Below are 22,918 nucleotides of genomic sequence, written 5' to 3'. Positions count from 1 at the left end.
TTCTTAGCCTCAGCTTCTGAAGAGAGATTCAGCCTTGAACACAGCTCTGTTTCTTAAACTCCTCCTTTCTTAGATATTCTTGGAGAGAGCTACTCCTTTGGGGCTCCCAGAGTGTCCACTCTGGCCAACCCTATGAACGCAGCTGCAGAAATATGTCTTCGTCTTGTTGACAGGCAGGCTCATAGGAGCCCTTGGATGGTGAGTTAATTCATGTCTGACATGTATTACATGTGTCATGGGGGCAGAGAAGATAATGAAACTGCTAAATTTCCAGGATGAAGGCCAGGACCAGGACCAGGAGGGAGAAACATAAGCACTTTCAGATTGTAGTGTCAATTTCCTATGGGTTTACCTACCTTTTGGCCCCCTGCGCCCCACTTTGCCATCTTTTCCCTCTTCTCCTGGATCTCCTTTTTCACCATCATCCCCTTTAAAAACAGAAAACTAGAGAGAGTGAAGCAGCTCAAATAGACACCAAAGTGCATTCTTCCCAGGGGAGGGTGAGCATGGTTAGATTCCTCCCTGCAGTACAGAGCTTGCCTTGCAGCTCAGATGTGATGACGTGTTGAGTCCAGGCAGGCTGGAAACCCAGGTCAAAAGAAGAAACTTCCAGTATATCTTCTCTTTTATTTTTCTCTGCATCCTACTTTATGTTTAAAGAATCCCCAAATTGTAAGCATGAACCAGGAAGCTAAGAACAGGAGATGTGGAATGCAGAACTGCTTCAAAACAGTCGCATGTGAGTGGCAGCTGTCTGAGTCATAGGAGAGTATGGCTCTAGCACCCTGAACAACCTGGAAGGGCTGAGCGAGTGGTTTCATGGAAGGTACCCTGGACTATGAATTAGGAGTCCCAGATTTTAACATCATGTTTGTTATTCACTAATGTTGTGGTAATTCACTGCTGCCACCAAGAGATCTGATGGCCAACTCCATTCCTTGGGGCCTGAGATGAGGCAGAATGGCAGAAGTGTGTGACAGAGAAAAGCAACTGGGAACATGCACCAGGACGCAGAAAGAAAGAGCTCTCCTCACCACCACTAAATATAAAACCCAAAGGCAATGACCAACCTCCTCCAGCCACACCCTACCCACTTTCAGCTCTCACCCAGTTAATCCTATGGGGAGATCAATTCACTGATTATAATCACTGATTACATCACTGATTAACTGGTAATATCTGATTAGGTTAAGGCTCTTATAAGCCTATCATTTCTCCTGTGAACCTTCTTTCATTGTCTCACACATGAGCTTTTTGGGGATACCACATTTCTAAATCATAACATGAGCAAATCTTTGAGAAGTCAATGATTGAGTTTACTGATTTTGGAGTAAGACTGGTCTGGACTTGAATCTCAGCTCCCCCACTCACCCTATCTGGAGGAATGTGAACACATGTTCTTCAAGTCTCACTTCCCTCTCCTGAAAACTGAATTAATAATGCTTATTATAGTGGACTCTTAAGAAATTCAAGTAAAATAAAATACATAGAAGACCTGGGGCACAATCAGTGCTTATGCAATGATGGCCTTTGCCATTCCTTCCTTTGTTGCTGAAATTTCCTCTTCCTTGGGGTGGGCATAGTATCTGCCCTTTCTGCTTCGCCCAGTTTTAAGATCAACAAGGCAAGCGGATGATTGTTGCTTTGAAAATAAAGAGCAACAAACATTGTGCTAATACTAGATACCTACATTATCACTGCAGTAATCTCAGGAAATGAAGGTCCCTGTCCATCACCAGAAGAAAGATGGAAAAACACAGTTCTAATGGTATTAATGAAATTCCTGGAGTTGGGAGGAAAGTTGGGATGTTCTTTGATTTGTCCAGGTAAAAAATATATACTGAGAGAGTTTCTCCATTTCTTTTTCCTGAGAGGAGAATGGGGTGGGAGGAAGAATTCTGGTGAGTAATACTGGTCAAATTAAATTGTTATATTGCATGCATGTATGAAAAAATTAAATAAAATCATGAAAAGTGTATGGGTAAGATGGATTTCTCGTTGTGAGATTTGGGGTACTGCCCAAGGGGATCTATAAATTTCTGAGGAAGGGAAAAGATGCACAGAGGATTTATGTGGTTAGACCAGAGGGATACAGTTTGGACCAGGTTGCATTTTTCTAGCTAAAATTAACAGTAAATGTTTATCGAGCAATTTTAACATGTGCTAAGTGCTCAGTTAAGGACTTGACATGGAATCATCATAGAAGACTGAAACTAAAATTATTGCATTTTATAAGTAGAAAAAAAATGAGACTCTGTGGGTGACAGTGCATGCTTATTGTCACAGAGCTAGTTAGTGGTTGAAGGAGGATTCAGCACCATACACTCTTCTGCCCCTCCAGATCCCTGTCACTATGTGGTATTACTTTCAGCCTGGGCTTCTGTGACTCTTAACGGATGGTGAATTTTAGAGAATTTGGCACTTTGTTGAATTCTTTTTTTCAGGGAGAAAAGGTGATATTCAAAAAAACCCAACAGTTTATCTTTTAAACAAGAAAGATAATGGGGGTAAAAATCAAAGAAAAAGCTTTAACTCACTATCTCAATGACTTAAACCACAGAAAATGTATATTCTGGTAAGTTAGTATAATTGAGAACTAACTTTGCCACTCACTAGCTGAGGGACCTTAGGGAGTCCTTAGTTTTTCTGGGCCTTGTTTTACTCATTTGTACAATGAGAGAAATTTTCTCCAAAGCAGTTTTTCTTTTTTTTTTTTTTTTAAAGAAGTGTCAAATTATAAAGGTATTAGACTCTAGGAAGACCTCTTTGTCTCTCTGTAGAAAGTTAAAGCTAAATTATTCCTCTAAAAGCCTTTGTTTAAAACGTTACCTTACACTCAATGTGTAAGTTCATCTCTGTCCATCCCTTACCTCCTTCTGTGACCTTAGATACGGCTGTGATCATAAGTGATTTATTCTAGCACACCCAGAATTTAACACAGTGCCTGATTCTGGTTCTTAATGCCTGTAGAGTTGTATGTACTTTGAGGGAACCATAAAATATTTTACAAATGTAGTAATAGAATTATTGAGTACTATGTGCCAAGAGTGTTCTTGGTTCTTGACATGCATTCCATCATTTGATTTCTGCAATCTTTGAGATGAATATTATTTTGAACTCTGTTTTATAGTTGAGGAAATGGGGACAAGGGGAGGTGATGTCATTATATAGGGTCACACAGCTTAAAAACGGCAAAGTCAGGATTCAAACCAGACCATTTGTCATCAAAGCCCGTCCTCTGAACAAGCTGTATGATTCGGAGGAAATTCCTATCTTACAATTTCTGGTTCTTATATTGTTCTGTACAATGGGACTAGGGGTATGTCCTGTTCACCAGAGGTTGAATTGTAAAGTCAACTGTAAAGTCATGGATGTGAATATTAGCATTATTATCACTTCCATTCCCACTTCTCCTTCCTGTGAGTTTTCCCATTCATTTCCAAGGAAGTGTCTAACTGGAGGCAGCTGGTGATTGACAGTCATCTGCTGCTCCCTGGTGGCTCTGGGAGGGTGAAAATCACACTGCTGTTTTTGTAACCTATGTGACTGTATCCAGCCTGGTGGCAAGCAGGAGGCTGGCAGAGATGAAGTAAACAACTTGTGTCCTTGCCTTCAGCTTGGGGCCCGGTTCATTTGATCTTTGGGACTTGCTTTAATGAGAACAGAAGGGAGACATAAAAGTAAGCTTTGGGAAGGACCCCCACTTGGTTCACAGTTGTCCACTTTTATCCTTCTGGCAATATTTCACTGGATTAGTAGTGCTATTTAGCCTTCATTTTAAAATAGCCACTTATGTTTGAAAATTAGATGAAAAGCTATAAACTGAAATAAATGAATTTCAGTTTTATAAAAGTGATTTGTTTGGGCCCCTTTAGGCCATTAGCTTGGTATGATAATCTCTCCAGCAGAATTCCAGCAGAGTACACAGTTGACCACATTTTCTTAGGTACTCTTTTCTTTCCTTTCTCTCAAGCAATCTTTTAAAATTGAATTCTACTTTGAAACTAAATAGCTGAAGCTAGGTCGGTACCCTGTACTCAAAGGAAGTGATTATTAAAAAATTAGGGCATTCATTTTGGAAATGTTAAAGAAAATTCAAAGGAAGCTACGCCTTTCTCATTGCCAATATCATTTTAGAGATGGACGAAGTTGTTAGCAATCTTTCTCCTGATCAGCATTAAAATCAAGTAGGATAGTTACAAGGTGTTCTTTATTGATGAGGCAAGTACTCCTGCCTAAAACGTGTACTTTCACCCCTACATGTATCTTCATTCCACAGGTGCCAACTGCATCCTCATGTTCGGAAATTTCAACAATCGTATTGATTATTCCCCAGACCTCTCTGATACACGTCAAATACACTAATAGGGTCATACAATGGATCAGTAGTTTTCCTTCTCTAATGGTTTTGCTGAAATATTTGGGCCTCCTTGAGATTTGCTATTGCTCACTTTTCCCCCATTCATCCAGTTTATCATACCCCAGGGTACCTGCACTTACCCCTGACCTGTCTTGAGTTATTTCAACCCAGGCACTTCCACACAGCTCTCTCCAAGGTAAAGGGACTGTACCATTGCTAAGAGCCTAGAGCAAGTCATTTCAGTTTTCTGAGTATCAGTTTCTTCCTCCATAAAATGGAGAAAAATCATTCCTACCTTGTAGGATTGTTGTGAATTGAAGGAGATAGTGGAAAGAAAGTGCTCACAGAGTTCATTGGGTAAACCCCTCTATTTTTCTCTAATAATTGGAAGAGAAGCACAAAATGATTGTTCCTTGGTATTCACTACCTCAATCCTTATTCTATAACCACTGCTAACGTTTTTTATTTGCGCATATTTTATTTAGTTTTACTCTTTCCTATTGTGTTTATCAGTATTCTTTTTCATTGTGAACAAAATACCTGACCAGAACAACTTATAGGAGGAAAAATTTATTTTTGGTTTCAGTTCATGCTCAGCCTCCTCCATTGCAGAATCATAATGGAGGAATGGCATGGCAGAGGGAAGCTGCCCAGTTGTTGGCAGTTCAAAAGCAAAGGAAGGAGACAGAGACAGATATATTCCCCAAGGTCACATCCCCAGTGACCTACCTCCTCCAGCCATACCCCAACTGCCAATCATTTTTACCACTTCCCAGTAAACTTATTCAAATACTTAATCCATTAAGTGGATTCATCCATGGATAAGGTTAGAGCCCTCACAATTCTGTCTTCTCACCTTTGAGCATGGCTGCATTGCCTAACACAAGAGCTTTAGGAGGCATATTCCAAACTTAAATCACAACTATGAAAATTTTCACACGTTCAAAGATAAAAAAACAAACACACCCATCACTGAGTTTAGCGACCACACTGTCATTGGTTCATCCTTCTTTCTGATTTTTTATTTGCCCATATTTTATTTAGTTTTACTCTAGTAAAATCAATGACATATCTTTCTTAACTACTTTAGCATGTGTCCCTAGATGATGGGAACAGTCTCCTACATAACCCTATCACCATTATATAGATCTTATTTTCTAATGGTCTACAAGTATTTGCTAAAATCGCCTTCATAGAATTCTATAATCTTGTTTGTCTTGAGCCCAATATGATTAAATATGCTATGACATATTTAACCTAGTAAAAAAGGAGAAACAAACTCTTAGAAAGGGTTGCAGAAATTCACAGACTAAGCCTAAATTCTTTGAAAATAAATCATGACAAATCATTCATTTGCTCTTTTGGTAGAACTAACTGATAGATCAAGAAACTACCTTAAACAAGTATTTGGAAGAAAAATTCCCATTGGTCATTCACAAAAGGTGGTTTCTGGGAAAGTGGGCTGATCTGTGATGAAGCCCATAGGCAGAAAACTTACCTATCCCCAGTGCAAGTCTCCTCATTATATTGATTACCTGTTGCTGTAGTCTGGCTGTTAAATGTGTCCCTACAGCCCACATGCTAAAGACTTGGTCACTAGGATGGTTCTTGCTGAAGAACAATAAACATTATGCTTCTCAGGAATACAGAAGAAATATTTACTTGGAAGTGGGACATGGATCCTCCAGGATATATTTCTGATGTTTTCCTCTAACATTCTGTCACACAGTTATGATGAATGTGCATAAAATAAGATCATTCTTGTAGAACAATGAACACATTCCCTAACACATTTAAAGTGTTCCAAAAATATTGTAGGAATATAGCTACAAAGGGACCAGTGGAATCTTAGTTTATAGGAAAATGTGTCTTTAAGTAGAAAAGATATCTCAGAGAGCATCTTATAAGAAAGATATTCTTTACAAAGATTTAATTTGGCAAAGGTCTTCACTCTCAGGAACCATGTTTCTATTCAAATTCCCTTTGGAAGCCTGATGCAATAGATGAAACTGGAATTTATACATATATCTGTTTATAAGTATGTATGTATTTATGTATATATGTATAAATATACAGACATGTATAAATATTTACATTATACAGATATAAATATACAGAATAAGTATCTATTGGTTAGTTCTTCCAGAAGAACAAATGGAATTATGGAATTATTCTTAGGCTTACTCCTGTGAATTTCTGAATTTCTTTCTGAGAGCTCATTTCTGTCTCTATGTAAATATAAATATATAAATATATATATATACATACACAAATATATGTATACATATGTATACACACATATAAGTATTCATGCATGAATATATGAATTTTAGTTATACACACATACATAGATGCATATGTGTGTATTATACATATATATATATGTGTACAAACTTAGGCTTAAATTCTGAATTTGTCATATAATAGCTCTTTAATTGTATACTAAATAATTTATACCTATACTTCAATAAATAATTGAGTTTAATAAATAATTGAATTTTAATCATTTTAATAAGTAACTTATTTAATAAATTATTTAAACTTAAATTAAATCTTGTACTAAATAATTAACTTCCCTGCTTCAGTTTTCTATCCTGGAAAATGGGGATAATGACCTTTTCTCACAGAGTTACTTGACGACTAAATGAGATTATGGAGGTAAAATTCCTAAAAGAGCCCTTTGCATGGGGTGTGCCCCACTACTCATAGATGCTGTGTGTATAGTGGGTATTCTTCCTGGTACCTATCTCTGGCATTCTGGTAACAGCTCCACAATTTTCTCTAGCAAATTAACACTCACTCATTCTTAGACCATTTGGTTTGGGCTTTACTCCTGGTGATTTGTTCAGTAAATTGACATGTGACCCAATTAGAACCTATTAAGTCTCAATTTGAGGTTTTCAGTTAGAACTTAAACAAAACAAAACTTGATTTGTCTGGAGGGATTACAGAGGAGATACACTATCATTGAAGAGTTTGAATCTATCTTGACACCATGAAGACAGAATCTGCTTTACAACAAAGTCATTATAGAATAAATTAAAACCAAATGAGTAAACTGAGTCCAGAATATATTGCTCAAGCGTCTGCATCTAATGCATCTTGAATTCCTTTTTGTACTGAGTCTCTAAATTTCACTTGTCTCCTGTTTGTTTGTTTGATAAACCAGGGTAGGTTAGGTTTGTGATGGGTTCTTGTGTTTGCAAACACAAGTTTCCTTACTAATACAAGCTCTAAGCAATAACCAGGAGAATGGTGTCCCTTCCCAGGGGAGGTAAAAACCTCAGGAGAAGATAGGCATGAAAAAGTCACTGTTATGGTGAATAAAGGAAGGAATGCCTAACTCTACCTGCCCACATCCCAAACTCTCTCCTTGCTTTTCTTTTTCTTTTTTGGTCAGGATTATGTAAATGGAATTTCTCACACTGGGCTCCACCCGAATAACCTTACATCTCAAGGTATGTGCAAAGCAAATAAGCAATCATATAAATTTGTCACTATATTGTAGTGTGTTGGTGATGAAATGTCCTCACAAGTGAAAGCTCATGTGGATTTTTATTTTCTGTTGATCTCCATGTACCTTACAGATACAGGTCATGGGTCACCTCCTCTGTCTATGAAGAGTCTTCAAGGTACAGATGTTCCTGCTTCCACCTCCCTTGTCAAGAGTCAGAATTTATCTCTCTCCCTGAAGGGCACCAATTTTGCTCTTCACAGCTCCATACCACGTAGAGTCCTAGAGGGTCTGGGGTGATACATTGCCTTCTTTGCATCCCTAGCTGTTGGCACAGTCTGGGGTGTTGGTGCTTTCTCAATAAGTGTCCTCAATATAAAAGGAATAGCTTCTCTAAAGACAAGGTGGATAAATGAGAACTTAATGACAGTACAGTCAAATGAATTTGTGATTGATTAAAATGTCATTCTCAATAGTGATTGGTTAATAAATTGACTTCAGTCTTCTAGGGGTCTGTGGTGATGGCCCATAATCTAGCGAAGCAGCCCAGATGAATACACAAACCACCACTTCCACTGTTTCCACGGCTGCCCTACACCCCATATTTCTGCTTTCTCTTCAATTTTACCTCAGTCTCCCGATTAGTTCTGAATTTCCCAGGCTCAATAACCAACTCAGCTTTGATCATTCCCCCTTCCTCAAGTCCATCTGGATTCCCAATTTTTCTCATGTCCATTCTTTCTTTTTCCTCCCATACTCACTTGCATTACTTTGCCTCTGCCTGTACTTGTGCCCCAAACTTTGTCCCTATAGGTGATTCCTTAATGGTCTCCAGAATGTTTGTTTTATTGACTTATCTGAAGTGCCTAGAATATTTTCTGTTCAATAAATAGTGTTGCAATACTTGTTTCCTTGGATTTGGACTTCACTTTCCCAAACCATCTTGCAAATTAATCTTTATAAAAATCAGGTTTTCATCATGCTATTGTACCATTCAAAACGTTTTAACAGTATTTCTATGTTCATAGGCCCAATCCAAACTAATTAGTCTAATATGCAAACTGTCAGTTTGGCATCCAGGGAAATTCCTCAGGTTATTTTCTGGCATTGATCTGCATAACCTTGTCTTCCTGTCCAACCTGTCTGTTCATCGTTCATCAAAATGCACTTCAGGTCCTGTTTCCACAGAGTGGCACATGCTTGTTCTTTCTATTTGAAATTTATTCACTTAGAGAAGAAACCAAATGTTGTAAATGATGGGCATATGTGACCATATGAGATTAAAGTTTTGATATGGTGAAAGACACCACATAAATGTACTAAGTTTATTATCAAATAAACGATAGACAAGAAAAAATTGAACACTAAGACATTAAAATGAATATTAGTCTTAATTTACAAAGAACATTTGCAAATTGCTTTGAAAAAGGACAATAAATAAATTTAAAAAGATGGACCAAATATTTAAACAATAAATAAGAGATGAAAAGTGTCCAGGTTCTTTATTAGTTATACGTATGTATACTAATACATAGGTAAATATCTGTATCATATTTCACTAATAAAATCCAAAGGTACTATAGATATAGAGAGTTGAATTTACTCAATTCATTGCTCTTGACAATTTAAATTGCTACACTTGTGAAAAATAATCTGTCAATATGATTAAAATTAAAAACACATATACCCTAATTTACCTTAGGGAACTTATTTTACGGGAAAAACAGTAACAATAAAAAAATATACAGTGGCAGAAATAGAACCCATAAACAATCTAAAATTTATTATCATAATATTGACTAAAAATATAATGATTTATATTACATTCCTATGGCTAAATTTGTATTTAAGATATGACACAATCTTCGATGATAGTAAAAGTAATGAGTTAGAGAAGGTTTTCTGGATAAGGAGTGAGCTCCACATTACGTTTCATATAGAATGTTTCTTGGTGAGTAATGTATCTAGTATGATACTATTTATAATAAAAATAAATAAGTATAGAGAATAATATTAATATCAAGGCATTGATAATGGTTACATGGTAGAAGTGGGTCCAGAAATAAAAAGGTGACCATGAAGAAAGACCAATAGCTTTTCTTTACATGTCTCTATTTTGTACATCTTTGTACATGTTACGTGTTACCATTAGCATGAAATTTTCTTGCAATTAAAAAATACATCATAAATAATGTAACGAGAACTATGGCTCTTCTCTCCCTTTATAAATTTTACCCATGAGTCTTATCTCAAGTTAATTTCTAATTTCTATGAATTTATTGATAGAATTATTTCCTTGATAATTCACCATCTGGTTCCTGTTACTGCATTATAATTGCTGCCTTGGAGTATTATTTAAATAATGCATTCTTATTTAACTGTTCATATTAATGTCAACTTACTTAATTAGAGTGTGAGTTTTTTTTGTGATAATAGAGGAACACTTTGATCTAGAGTGTTGTTTAAAGTTTCACAATTCACTCACTCGTTCACTCATTGAACACATATTGATTGTGTTTCTACTGGCTATCGAGCTCTACATTGGGTCTTAAGGATTTCAGCACCATCTTGGGAAAGACATTATCAATGCCTAACAGTTTTATGGGGAAGGAGGAACCAAAGGAGGTCTTGGAAATGAGTAAGTTGCTAATGGTAAATTGGAGTGTGTTGGTTTTTAACAAAGTGAGACTCAGGAGTCAGGAGAATTGACTTTGACTTGTCTATGCTTAGCCTCTTAATAGCTTCTTAATCCCCACCCATATTTTTATATTCTTAAAAGTAAAACAAGAAGGGGTACAGGAGAATGAGCTGAGATATGAAGCATTTGGGGAGGTTCAGTTCCTGTTAATAAAGACTTGTAGGCAAAGGCAGAGCTCCTTTGACAGCAGTCAGTGCTGGACATGTTGCTTTTCACACATTCATCTCAGAATTAAAATGTCAGAGAATCAGGAAGAGATGACAGCACAAAACGTTGTTCAAATGATACCCACGTGGTGTTGCCTCCCCTGATCATGGGGAGACACGAAAACCTTTCCTATACAGGTTACTCAAATTTTAAGCTCATTTAAATTTGAGAAACAAACATCCTCTTAAGTGCACTCCAACCAGGAAAGTGGGTCACCTCCCTTGTACTGTACTCTGTATGAACTTCCTGGCAGCACATTGCTCTGTGAATAGGATCATACACCAGGGTTGCCCCACAATCATTGATGGATTGTTCTGTCTTGCTCCTCAGTGATAAGCATGGCACTAGGGTGACACTGGTAAACAGTTCCAGAGGTCTTCCTTGTGGTGTGTCAAAATCACCTGGTTTTGATGGGGACCTTCCTTTTTCTTTGGAGCACATTACCTATTTACCCTACCGGCTGCCTATTCCATCTCCCCACTTCCCATTAGACATATGGGCCTCCTCTATTTGGTCGTCCTGTCATTTGGTCACCCAGCATGTGTTCTGTTGAGAGAGAGGTGACTTTGTTGCAGCTTTTGGCTCTGAACAGCAAAATCATTTTTCTAAATACTGGTTTATCTCAGGCCCGACTGAAGAACACTATTGAAAATATTTTTGAAGAGAACCAATAGTATAGTGTCTTACATATACACTGGCTCATAGCAGCTAATAAATGACCCTCAGACTCTAGAAGTTCTTGAATAGAGAGAACAATAAGAGCCACCTCCTTAAAGAATTTGGTTTCTTTATTATATCTAACCTGCTTTATTAAGATATGGCTGGTTTCCTGAGAGAAGACTATCTGTTTAACTGAGCTCGGCTCCCATCAACAGCCAAGTGGACTAGGTTCCTGCCTTCATGGTTAGGGGGGTAGAATGGGCACCGGATTTCTCTTCAGAATCCTCCCTCACAGCTATGCAGTCAAATCACATCTAAGAGAAGCTTTTTTCTCTTCAATAAGGAAAGTAACTCTTATCTAAGTCAGGAGAGCCGAGACAAAATAATAAACCCTTTATAAATTCTCAAGAGTTATGTGCATTATTTGTTTAACAGATGCAAGTATAGGCTAGTGGTCACAAGAGACCTAAAATGATGCTCCCAGTGTCAAATCAAGCACAATCACCATAAATAATATGAAATAGTAAAGATGGTCTCTGATTTGAAATCTTAAAAAAAAAAGAAGTTATTTAGATGCTACCTCACTTGAGTCTCTGCATGTCAGGTTTTTACTGTACATATTTACAATTCTTTTCTAAAAGAGCAGTGAGAGCTATAAAACATAATAAAGAATTTTCTAAAATTATAGGATACACAAATAAAATATGTGATGCAGAAAACTGACAAACTGGAGAAGGGATAGAATATCATGAGACGATGTGGGGAGGCCTAATAAAATCGTTCCAATGGAGTTGTTAAGTTTTCACAAGTCAAATTTCGTAAACACAAACATGAAGAGTAAGAAAGAGAACAGTTGTGCCTGGCTTACCCATGTCATCAACGACCGGAGCCAATAGAACACCCTGCTGGCGGAACAGATAGTAACTGAAGGAAAACATTTCTTAAAGAAAGAAAAAGTAGAAGACCTGAGGAAGCATAGTCTCTTTCTCCTTTGGGTCCTGCTAACCTCCAGTTTGGTTACATTGACGGAGTGCTTGACACTGAGTCTGTTCTATGCCAAGAGCTTCACGTGTCTTAACTCACTCTTGTTCACCTCAGCCCTATGGAGGAATGGCCTTGTTATCATTCCATGCCATTGATGAGAAAACTCAAGCTTAAGTTTAGCATGTCTTAAAACTCACTGAATCCCTGTTTTAACCCCAGGGGTGTTTATACTGTTATCATTCTCATGTTACTAACAAGGAACACCAGGACCAGATGGAGAACTGCAGAAACAAGGCAATATTAGTGGAGAGAAAGGGTGACCTCAAGTTCATGAGCTATTGAAGATTGGAGGCTGACTTTGAAGTGGGACTGAAAATAGGGAATTACAGTGAGAGGCAGAAGGTGGTGGCCTGTCCCTGGTGGGTTTCTATTGGGAGATAGTGTTACAGTTTATTAGCTTTTCCTTAGGAACTGGAGAGGACGAGGGGGGGGGATGAGAGAAAGAACTTATGGTGATTAACAACATCAATGGAAGCTAATGCAAGAAATAATGATAGCTAAGTTATATGCTAGCCATATTTTAGCATGTTTAAAATAAGCATTTGAGATGGGTAATATTTGTATCTCCCTTTTGAAGATGAGAAATCTGAAGCTTAGGTCATAGCTAGGTCAGTAGCAGAGATCAAATTCAAAGCCCATGATTTTAACCAACATGCAAGTGGTTATCATCATGGTCTCTACTAGTGATTGATATATAGCCAAATTATTACATAAAGGAGTTAGGGAGATAAATGGCATTGGTAAAGATGTGTTCTTATTAAAATGAAGCAAACAATTTTTTTTATCATTACTAGTCAGTACCTGACTCATATTTATCCATACTTTGATAGATTAGAATTTTGTTCTTTCTCTCCTGAACTTGAAATTTCTTGGCATCTACTCAAAGGGAGAAGAGGGAAAAAAAAGGCTCCAGACATCCACACACTGAAATATAGAATTTAAAACAGCAAACCACCTAAAATATTGGTCTGTCCTTATGCATAAAATATATATTAAAATGAATAATAAAAGAATCTAAAAAATTGATATAATTAATAAAAAAGTTTTGGGGAAATTGCCTACTTGCTTAACCTGTCTGATAAAGTCACCAAAAAGGAATATGCAGCTTAACTTATATCAAGGTGACCGAGTTAAAGCAATTCTGTGCCATGTTTAAACACTGAACTCTTTTTCTAATGTTAATTTATAACACTGAAGGATTATTCCATGCTTAATGAGAATGATAAAAGATGAGTACAAATATGTAATAGAGTGGAATGGGACAACTCCAGGAATCTGCAGTCTAAATTCTAGTTTTAGCTTGGCCACCAATTAGTAGCTGTGTAATTTGGAGCAAGTTATTTAACTTCTCTGGGACTCTGTATTCAGAAAAGCAAAAACAACTGGGGTTCAACCAAACGATCTCTGAGAGTTACCTTGCAAGTAGTAAGACTACTGGTTTGAATGTTTGAGATCCAGATATCCCTGGGCATGTCTCAGATTGGGGAAATCTCAAGAAAGCCTCTGTGATGGAGGCTGAGAAGTATTTGAGGATTTGTAACCTAACTTGTGTCATTGCTGGGATATGGAGCCAGATAGTAAAATAGTGAGTGGATGGCTAAATAGAAGTTCATTTTCTTGTAGTTAAAGGGTTCACTAAAAAAGAAATTATCCCAGAAAATAGGTATGAGTTCTGCAGGATTTCCCTCATGGTGTCGCTTCACTTACCAAATAGAGGCAATCGTGCACACCTTGCATAGTCTGTCACTCAGATGTATGCCCTGGCCTCTCCAAACGTGAGTTCCATGAGGATCAATGGAATCTCTAAGTAAAAACCTGCCTACCAGATCTTAGAGGGAATGCCTTCAATTTTTCTCCATTCAGAATGATGCTGGCCTGTGGCTTATCATAGATTGCTTTTACAATGTTGAGGCATGATCCTGTTGTCCCTAATTTTTCTAGAGTTTTGAACATAAAGGGATGCTGTACTTTGTCGAATGCTTTTTCTGCATCTATCGAGATGATCATATGGTTCTTATTTTTTAGTCTATTGATGTGGTGAATAACATTTATTGATTTCCGTATATTGAACCAGCCTTGCATCCCAGGGATGAATCCTACTTGATCATGGTGTACAATTTTTTTGATATGTTTTTGAATCCAATTCGCCAGAATTTTATTGAGGATTTTTACATCTAGGGTCATTAGAGATATTGGTCTGTAAATCCTCTGAAACGGAAATGAGGACAACTACTCCATTCACAATATCCCCCCAAAAAATAAAATACTTGGGAATCAACCTAACAAAAGAGGTGAAAGACTTATACAATGAAAACTACAGAACCCTAAAGAGAGATATAGAAGAAGACCTCAGAAGATGGAAAAATATACCCTGTTCATGGATAGGCAGAACTAACATCATCAAAATGGCGATATTACCAAAAGTTCTCTATAAGTTCAATGCAATGCCAATCAAAATCCCAACAGCATTTCTTGTAGAAATAGATAAAACAATCATGAAATTCATATGGAATAATAAAAGACCCAGAATAGCAAAAACAATGCTAAGCAGGAAGTGTGAATCAGGCGGTATAGCGATACCAGACTTCAAACTATACTACAGAGCAATAGTAACAAAAACAGCATGGTGCTGGTACCAAAACAGGCGGGTGGACCAATGGTACAGAATAGAGGTCACAGTAACCACTCCACAAAACTACAACTATCTTATATTTGATAAAGGGGCTAAAAACATGCAATGGAGGAAAGATAGCATCTTCAACAAATGGTGCTGGGAAAACTGGAAATCCATTTGCATCAAAATGAAACTGAATCCCTTTCTCTCGCCATGCACAAAAGTTAACTCAAAATGGATCAAGGAGCTTGATATTAAATCAGAGACACGGCGTCTGATAGAAGAAAAAGTTGGCTATGATCTACATACTGTGGGGTCGGGCTCCAAATTCCTCAATAGGACACCCATAGCGCAAGAGTTAACAACTAGAATCAACAAATGGGACTTACTCAAACTAAAAAGTTTTTTTCTCAGCAAAAGAAACAATAAGAGAGATAAACAGGGAGCCTACATCCTAGGAACAAATCTTTACTCCACACACTTCAGATAGAGCCCTAATATCCAGAGTATACAAAGAACTCAAAAAATTAGACAATAAGATAACAAATAACCCAATCAACAAATGGGCCAAGGACCTGAACAGACACTTCTCAGAGGAGGACATACAATCAATCAATAAGTACATGAAAAAATGCTCACCATCGCTAGCAGTCAGAGAAATGCAAATCAAAACCACCCTAAGATACCATCTCACTCCAGTAAGATTGGCAGCCATTATGAAGTCCAACAACAACAAGTGCTGGAGAGGATGCGGGGAAAAGGGTACACTTGTTCATTGTTGGTGGGACTGCAAATTGGTGCAGCCAATTTGGAAAGCAGTATGGAGATTTCTTGGAAAGCTGGGAATGGAACCACCATTTGACCCAGCTATTCCCCTTCTTGGTCTATTCCCTAAAGACCTAATAAGAGCATGCTACAGGGATACTGCTACATCGATGTTCATAGCAGCACAATTCACGATAGCAAGATTGTGGAACCAACCTAGATGCCCTTCAATTGATGAATGGATAAAAAAATGTGGCATTTATACACAATGGAGTATTACTCTGCATTAAAAAATGACAAAATCATAGAATTTGGAGGGAAATGGATGGCATTAGAGCAGATTATGCTAAGTGAAGCTAGCCAATCCTTAAAAAACAAATGCCAAATGACTTCTTTGATATAAGGGGAGTAACCAAGGACAGGGTAGGGACGAAGAGCTTGAGAAGAAGATTAACATTAAACAGGGATGAGAGGTGGGAAGGAAAGGGAGTGAGAAGGGAAATCGCATGGAAATGGAAGGTGATCCTCAGGGTTATACAAAATTACATATAAGAGGAAAGGAGGGGTAAGAGAAGAATAATACAAGTGGAAGAAATGATTTACAGTAGAGGGGGTAGAGAGAGAAAAGGGGAGGGGAGGGGAGGGGAGGGGAAGGGGGATAGTAGAGAATAGGATAGACAGCAGAATACATCAGACACTAGTATGGCAATATGTAAATCAATGGAAGTGTAACTGATGTGATATAGCAATCTGTATACGGGGTAAAAATGGGAGTTCATAACCCACTTGAATCAAACTGTGAAATATGATATATTAAGAACTATGTAATGTTTTGAACGACGAACAATAAAAAAAAAAGAAAATAAAAATAGAAAGGGATTGGGGAAAAAAAAAAACCTGCCTAAAAGCCCCTCCCACTGATTAGAAGATTTAGCAGTCTGATCAGCACACAGAGTCCAACTGTAACTGAGTTGACTCTACCCTGCCCCTTCCATCTCTGCAGCTTTGGGCTAGTGACTTAAAAATTCTGAACCTCAGTTTCTTCATCTGTCTAACGGGAATTGCAATGTTTTTTTCCCCCTCAAAGTCTGTTGAGATACTTAGATTGATATATGGTTGTAAAGCACTTGCACTGTTGCAAATGGCAGCTCTTGACAGTCATACTAACACACTGGTTGACATTGTCATTAGAGTCTTGCTGAAGGGGGAGACAGTCTTTTTCTGCCCTGTGATTCATCGCAGGCCACATGAATGGAAGAGTAGTGATGGCTACTCTCAGGAGTTTCCACGTTCTAGAAAGTGACCCAAAATTCTTCTAGTTGAATGAGGTGGCAGCAGGTCAACCTGGGCTGGGCTGAGACAGGAGCACCAAGGAAGCAGTGGCACTGTTGCACTTAGCAGAGGATCAGTGGCCACCGGCAAGGACACAATGACAACGCCCCCCAACAGGAAAAAAAAACCCGTTTTAGAATCATCTACGACATTTTTTTATGAACAGACAGGATATTATGAAGTTGTATTAACAGTTTACATTGTTGCTAAAATGTTAAGGGATATTGAAAAATTTGAATTCATTTATTTATTTAATCAAAAATGTTAATGAGTACCCACTATGTGCAGGAGCTGGGATAACAAATTTAGTAAATGGGTGGGGTCTTGGCCTTCATGAAGCTTGCATTCTAGGCCTGACTAGACACATATAAAATGCACAAGAGGTTCTCATTTAATAGTGAGTCTGTGAAAATAGTAAGGTGTCTTAGGAAGAGGACAGGTGAAGCCAGGCATGGGCTTGCTGTGCGTAGGGCAATTGAGCTAAGATCTCAATGAGAAAGAACCATCCTTGGGAAGACAGGACCAGGCAGAGACCACGGCTCTGAGTTAGTAATGAAAAACAAGACCAGAATGTCCAGAGGAAGGTACAGGCAGAGGAGCAGTTTGAAATGATGCGGGAGAAGTTGGGAGAAGCCAGATATGAACAGACCTTGTAGACCCTAAAGACAAAAATGCCATTAAAAGAAAACTAAGAAGCTAGCAGAAGCCAAGATAGGCAATAGGGTAACAGAGCATTGATTTCCAAACCAACTAATGAAGACCTGGATGATTTTCAGAAAGGAAATATGCCATCAACTTTCAGCATGTTTTAGTGTCTAATGCAACTGTTGGGCTATGGGGTTGCATGAATTCCATTCTTAGTCACTTGCTATTACCAAAAATATGGCCAGCAGATTATTGTGTGAGTGTGTGTGTGTGTTGTGTGTGTGTGTGTGTGTGTGTGTGTGTGTGTGTGTGTGTAGGAGAGAAAGAGTGTTGGGACTGAACCGAGGACACTCTATACTGAACTATATCCACAGCCCTTTTTATTTTGAAAGGGATCTCCCTAAGGTGCAGAGGCTGACTTCAAACTTGCAGTCCTCCATCCTCAGTCTCCCCAGTTACTGGGATTACAGATGTGCACCACTGACCCAGCAGGTCTGTTTTAAACCCAATATATAGCTAGTGTAAACTAGTGGATGTCATGTAATGACAACAGTCTTATAGTCAGAGGCCAGAGATCAAATTTAAGTTCCCTGTTCACATCTACTGAAAGACTCTGGGCAGTCATTGAGATTGTTTCCTTACATTATGTTTATGGAATTACAACCACATAGGAAAATTGTGAAAATTTTGGAATTTCCTTGAACATTTTAAAGCATCTTCCAAATATGTCTTGCTAATTCAAAAGTTATTTTCTAAATTTGTCATTGTTGTTTTCAAGTAAAACCACTAGGGGTCAGAATTTCACATAAGTTTCTAAAAGAAACCACCAAGGGTAGAAAAAAACAGCACTTTTCTACTAAAGCAGCATAAAACAACAAATTAAGGCACAGAAAGAAAAATAATGGTGACTTCAACAAATAAGTTTTGATAATTGTAATGATGCTTATTTCCCGAATTGTTACTTAACAAACTTCGGGAAAATTGTTACATATCTGTTTTTGATGTCTGTATAACTTTGGTTATTCCAATATTTTCAGGACAAGTCTACAATGAAGTTTCATTTTTCAAATAAAGAAACTGAAGCAAAAGTAGATATAATAATAAGCTGAAGATCAAGAAGACTGAATATATAGTGCCTTTCTTTCCACTAAGCGATACTTAGGAACTTGTACTCTAAAATAATGTCTTTATATTGGGCAACTTTTCTATAACTGAATAGTATTACTGGTTGTTTTCCATCTGAAACTCAAAATAACTTGCATATTTCCTATATGAGATTAAAGTTAGTTCCTTTTATTGTCTTTTTCTCATACTATCTAGAGCTTCTGAGCTCAGCGCTGCAGTGCCAGTAAATAAGGTAATGAGATGGTTAGTCAAAAATACAGACCACTTAGTCTTAGGAAAAATATATTAACAAAAGTGATAACCCAGCCCTTTGAAGTGTTTATCTAGTCATTGAGCATTTTGGTTTTTCATTCTGTGGAGTTAAAGATACAAGTCTGCCTTGTTTGGGGTTGGGAGGAAAAGGAATGAAGTAGAGATGGTATTTTATATTTGAGAGAAGTTGCCATGTCTTATTTTTTGGTGTGCACACAATATCTAATATAGCACCTATTGTAGGGGAAAAGCAGTAATAAATATGCTTAGATAGTTCCATGTACATTTGTAGGCAATTTGTAGAGAAAGAAAGAAGTGTTGATCCCAATAGTCTGCAATCTAATCCCAAACTTACCCTGTAGACCTAACTCCTAGGAAGGTTCCTTATCTTAGCTTTAAACCCTCGGCATCTAACCAAGGACTCCAGGGCTGTACAGTACATTCCAGAATCATGGCATCTATTTACTAAGAAGGAACTTAGAATGCTTTTGATGCAAAGTCCCTAGACTCCAGGGAAGAGAAGAAATGGCATCTGAGTCCCTCTTCCAGTGTCCCTCTTCCTTAGATGTGTCACATTTTCATCCTGCCATACTCTGGTTGTAATCATCTCATAATTCTACACAGACTCAGAAAGAGAGTTAAGGAAGTTTCCATCCCTTGAAATTGTAACTACATTTGTAAAGGGAAAGAGTTTTGTGGTAGGTGAAGAAATAATAATAAAAGGATACATGGTAGACAGCCTGCTGACATTCAGCAAATATTAATTACATCCTGATTAAAACAATAAAGGAAAATAAGATGCTTTCAAAGGATTTCTAAAGAATACTCCTTGCCTTTTTTTCTTGGAAAGATTTAAGGTTTTTATCCATAATTTTTAATTTTTTAAAAGCAAGGATTAAGCAGGGCATGGTGGCAAATGCTTATAATCAGAGCCGTTCAGGAGGCTGAGGCAGGAGGATTGCAAGTTCAAAGGCAGTCTCAGCAACTTGGCAAAGTCCTAAGGAATTTAGTGAGACCTGGTCTCAAAATAAGACATAATAAGGGCTAGGGATGTGTGTTACAGTGGCTATGCATCCCAGGATTCAATCCCTGGTCAAAAAAAAAAAAAAGATATGTGGTGCTGAGAATCGAACCTGGGTCCCGCCCATGCTAGGCGAATGCTCTACTGCTGAGCCACAATCCCAGCCCTGCTAGTTTAAATTTTAAGATGTACTTTTGAGGTCTTTTCCTAACCTCCTCTTTGCATCTTTAAAATATGCTGTACATTTTTTTGTTCGTTTACTATCTAATTTAATAAAAGTTTTAAAAGAAAAAAAAAAGAGCAAGGATTAAGGGGATTCTTCAGCCATGTGCATTCAGCACATTTTCTAGTTTCTGTTAAGCTTTACCCATTCCTTGGGTATTCTGATCTGCCTAAGCAATTCTTACCCAAGACCCATATGAGTCACTATCATCTTAGAAAATCTGCTCTGACCTCTGTGCCCCCATAAATTATTTACCTCTTCATTATTTATGGCACTTAGACATATTATCCTGTGTACATCTTGTGCCTAAAATAGTGCCTGACACTTATTAAGTATTCAACATATGCCAGTTAATTTGCAATGAATGAAATTGTTACATTAACATATTATATTTTGGAAATTATTTTAATAATACCTTATTCTTCTTTCAGTTGGAAAGTTACAGTTTCTGTGCATGGAAAATGATTTACTGGTGCTCTTCTTAAACAGACTCTCCCTCCCACTTACACAATCAAGGAAAACATTAATTTCAGCTCTATGACACCACAGTAATAACACAAAGTTTCCTAAACTCTTTGGAAAATCCAGTAATGGTTTTAAGTAAATACTTTATTTCTAATCAAAACTTTCTTTTCTGAACATTTGCCCTCACATTATTCATTTATTCACTCAAGAAATTATTTGGAAGCCCCAAGGTCTCATTGTTCCTTCTTGCATTTATTTTATGGTATCAAAGGTTAAAACTTGGATTGCAATCTTTGGAGGAAATTAATTCACTGATTAAAAAATGCACTTTAAGCAATACACATTTAAATAACTGACAAACATCAGGCCATTTAAAAAATAGTTTTTGGAAAGACCCTTTTTTCTACTTAAAATTTTAAGCAGCTGCAATTCTTCTGCCCTATAGCCTGAAGAAGCATAGCATGAATTACTAATAAGAGAGCACCAATCTGCAGTGCAGTGACTACTTTCAGAACAAAAGGGTAAGAGCTGAAGCCAGGAAAGCAGATTTATTTTTTATTTTTTAATTTTTTTTAACCAGTTGCTTGGAGCATATTTGGACCTTGGCTCTGCTTGGAAAAAAATTGCGATATTCAATCATTCTTCAGCGAAAGGCACTTGACCTCAAAGATTCTACTTTCAAATAAAGAATTGTTCATTTATACACTACCTCCAATCTTTCACCCCCCCACCCCCACGCCCAAATTCATCCTCTTCATTGGAACCTAGGAGCCAATTAATTAATGAAAAATATGTTTAAGATTTAAGTTTTCTTTCACTGAACTTTTGCCTAAATAGCTTTAGCAGAATCAGTATGAGAAAGGAGAGGAAGAAAACCAGCCCAAGAATAGAGCTAGATGCTCTTAAAGAAAGTGTTTCCGAAGAACAATGACTTGGATGCACATCTTCCTGTGGGTATGATGGAGGAGATTTCCTCTGTCCCCTGGTAAATTCAATCAGATTCCTACCCCAGGGCTTACATCTCCTCCCAACCTTCTCTTACCTAACATCAGGGAAGACTTCAAATAAGTACCTACTAGTGATTTCCCAAAATATAGGTGGGAGAAAGTTGATAAAGGGGATAAAGGAAAGTCATTGAGAACATAGAGTGGGGATGAGGGAAGAGATCGTCTTTACTACATGAGATTGGGGGTTTCTTTCCTCACCTTTGGGTCCTGGTGAAATTGTGTGTGTAGCGCAGACTTCTGTGTTGGGGCGACTATCAATATCCAGGCCCAGAATCTGAATTTGCAAGAGAAAGAAGAGCAGGAGGATGAACTGGTTGTTTCGAAGCAGGACTCCAAAGCCATTCATTGCTGAAGTTCTTCAGAAAAGGATTTTCCTGAAATGCCAAATAAATAGCTCTATGTTAAATCAAACTTCTGCTACAGGGAAGAAAGGGAAGGGTTGGGGGCACATATTCCAGAAAGTGCTACAAAGACAAGAAGGAAGCTGACCCTGAATTTTGTTTATTTTTTCAGTATCCCCAATAAACCGTACATGGTCCAGACTGTTTATTCTCAAGTGACAACAGTTTATTGAAAACTATCTCTTAACTAAACACTTAAGTGTGCAGGCCAGGAGAAACATCCTGAGACTAAAGGGGGTAGGGGTGCCTCTGCTCAGTACTTGGTCTGACGATTTTTAGGTTGCACTGAATTTAAATGCTGGGTACCAGAGAGTTGTGAACCAGATGTTTTTGCAGATATGATGCAAACACCCTGTAAGACTGAACTTTTCCTGAGGTGACATCCATCAGCTGATGTGGCAGCTGACCACAGAGGCTTCCAATGTTCCCCATGTTCTTCTCTTGCTAACAAAAAGTGATCTTGGGATTAAATCCCCAAGGAAAGAATAACCATCTTTTCTGCAGAACAATTTGGCAAAAAGTAAAGAACATTAAAACCGTAACGGTGGCCCTTAGAAATTTCCCTCTGGCAACTAACTCAAGGAAATATTCTGAAATGTAGATAAAGTTTTATTTGAAAAGATACACTAATGGTTGGCAAATTAT

The 22,918-nt window shown here is 37.7% G+C and overlaps 1 protein-coding gene across 1 annotated transcript in view; it reads right to left on the bottom strand.

Annotated features, from left to right (window-relative positions):
* COLEC10 (collectin subfamily member 10) overlaps positions 1 to 22,233 on the bottom strand; it is a gene marked incomplete at its 3' end in the record, with an annotated part of 35,006 nt that extends 12,773 nt beyond the window's left edge. The window contains exons 1-2 of the mRNA XM_081266807.1: positions 22,071 to 22,233; positions 357 to 428 (exon numbers count right to left, since the gene is read on the bottom strand). Of these exons, the coding sequence (XP_081122933.1) occupies positions 357 to 428; positions 22,071 to 22,218 (220 nt within the window). The 5' untranslated portion in view covers positions 22,219 to 22,233. The remainder of the gene's footprint in view (positions 1 to 356; positions 429 to 22,070) is intronic.
* Positions 22,234 to 22,918: the final 685 nt, after the last annotated feature.

This window comes from Spermophilus citellus, assembly GCF_964194105.1.
Source record: "Spermophilus citellus genome assembly, chromosome: 14".
NCBI lineage: Eukaryota > Metazoa > Chordata > Mammalia > Rodentia > Sciuridae > Spermophilus > Spermophilus citellus.
This window is presented reverse-complemented; position numbering and strand designations above follow the sequence as displayed.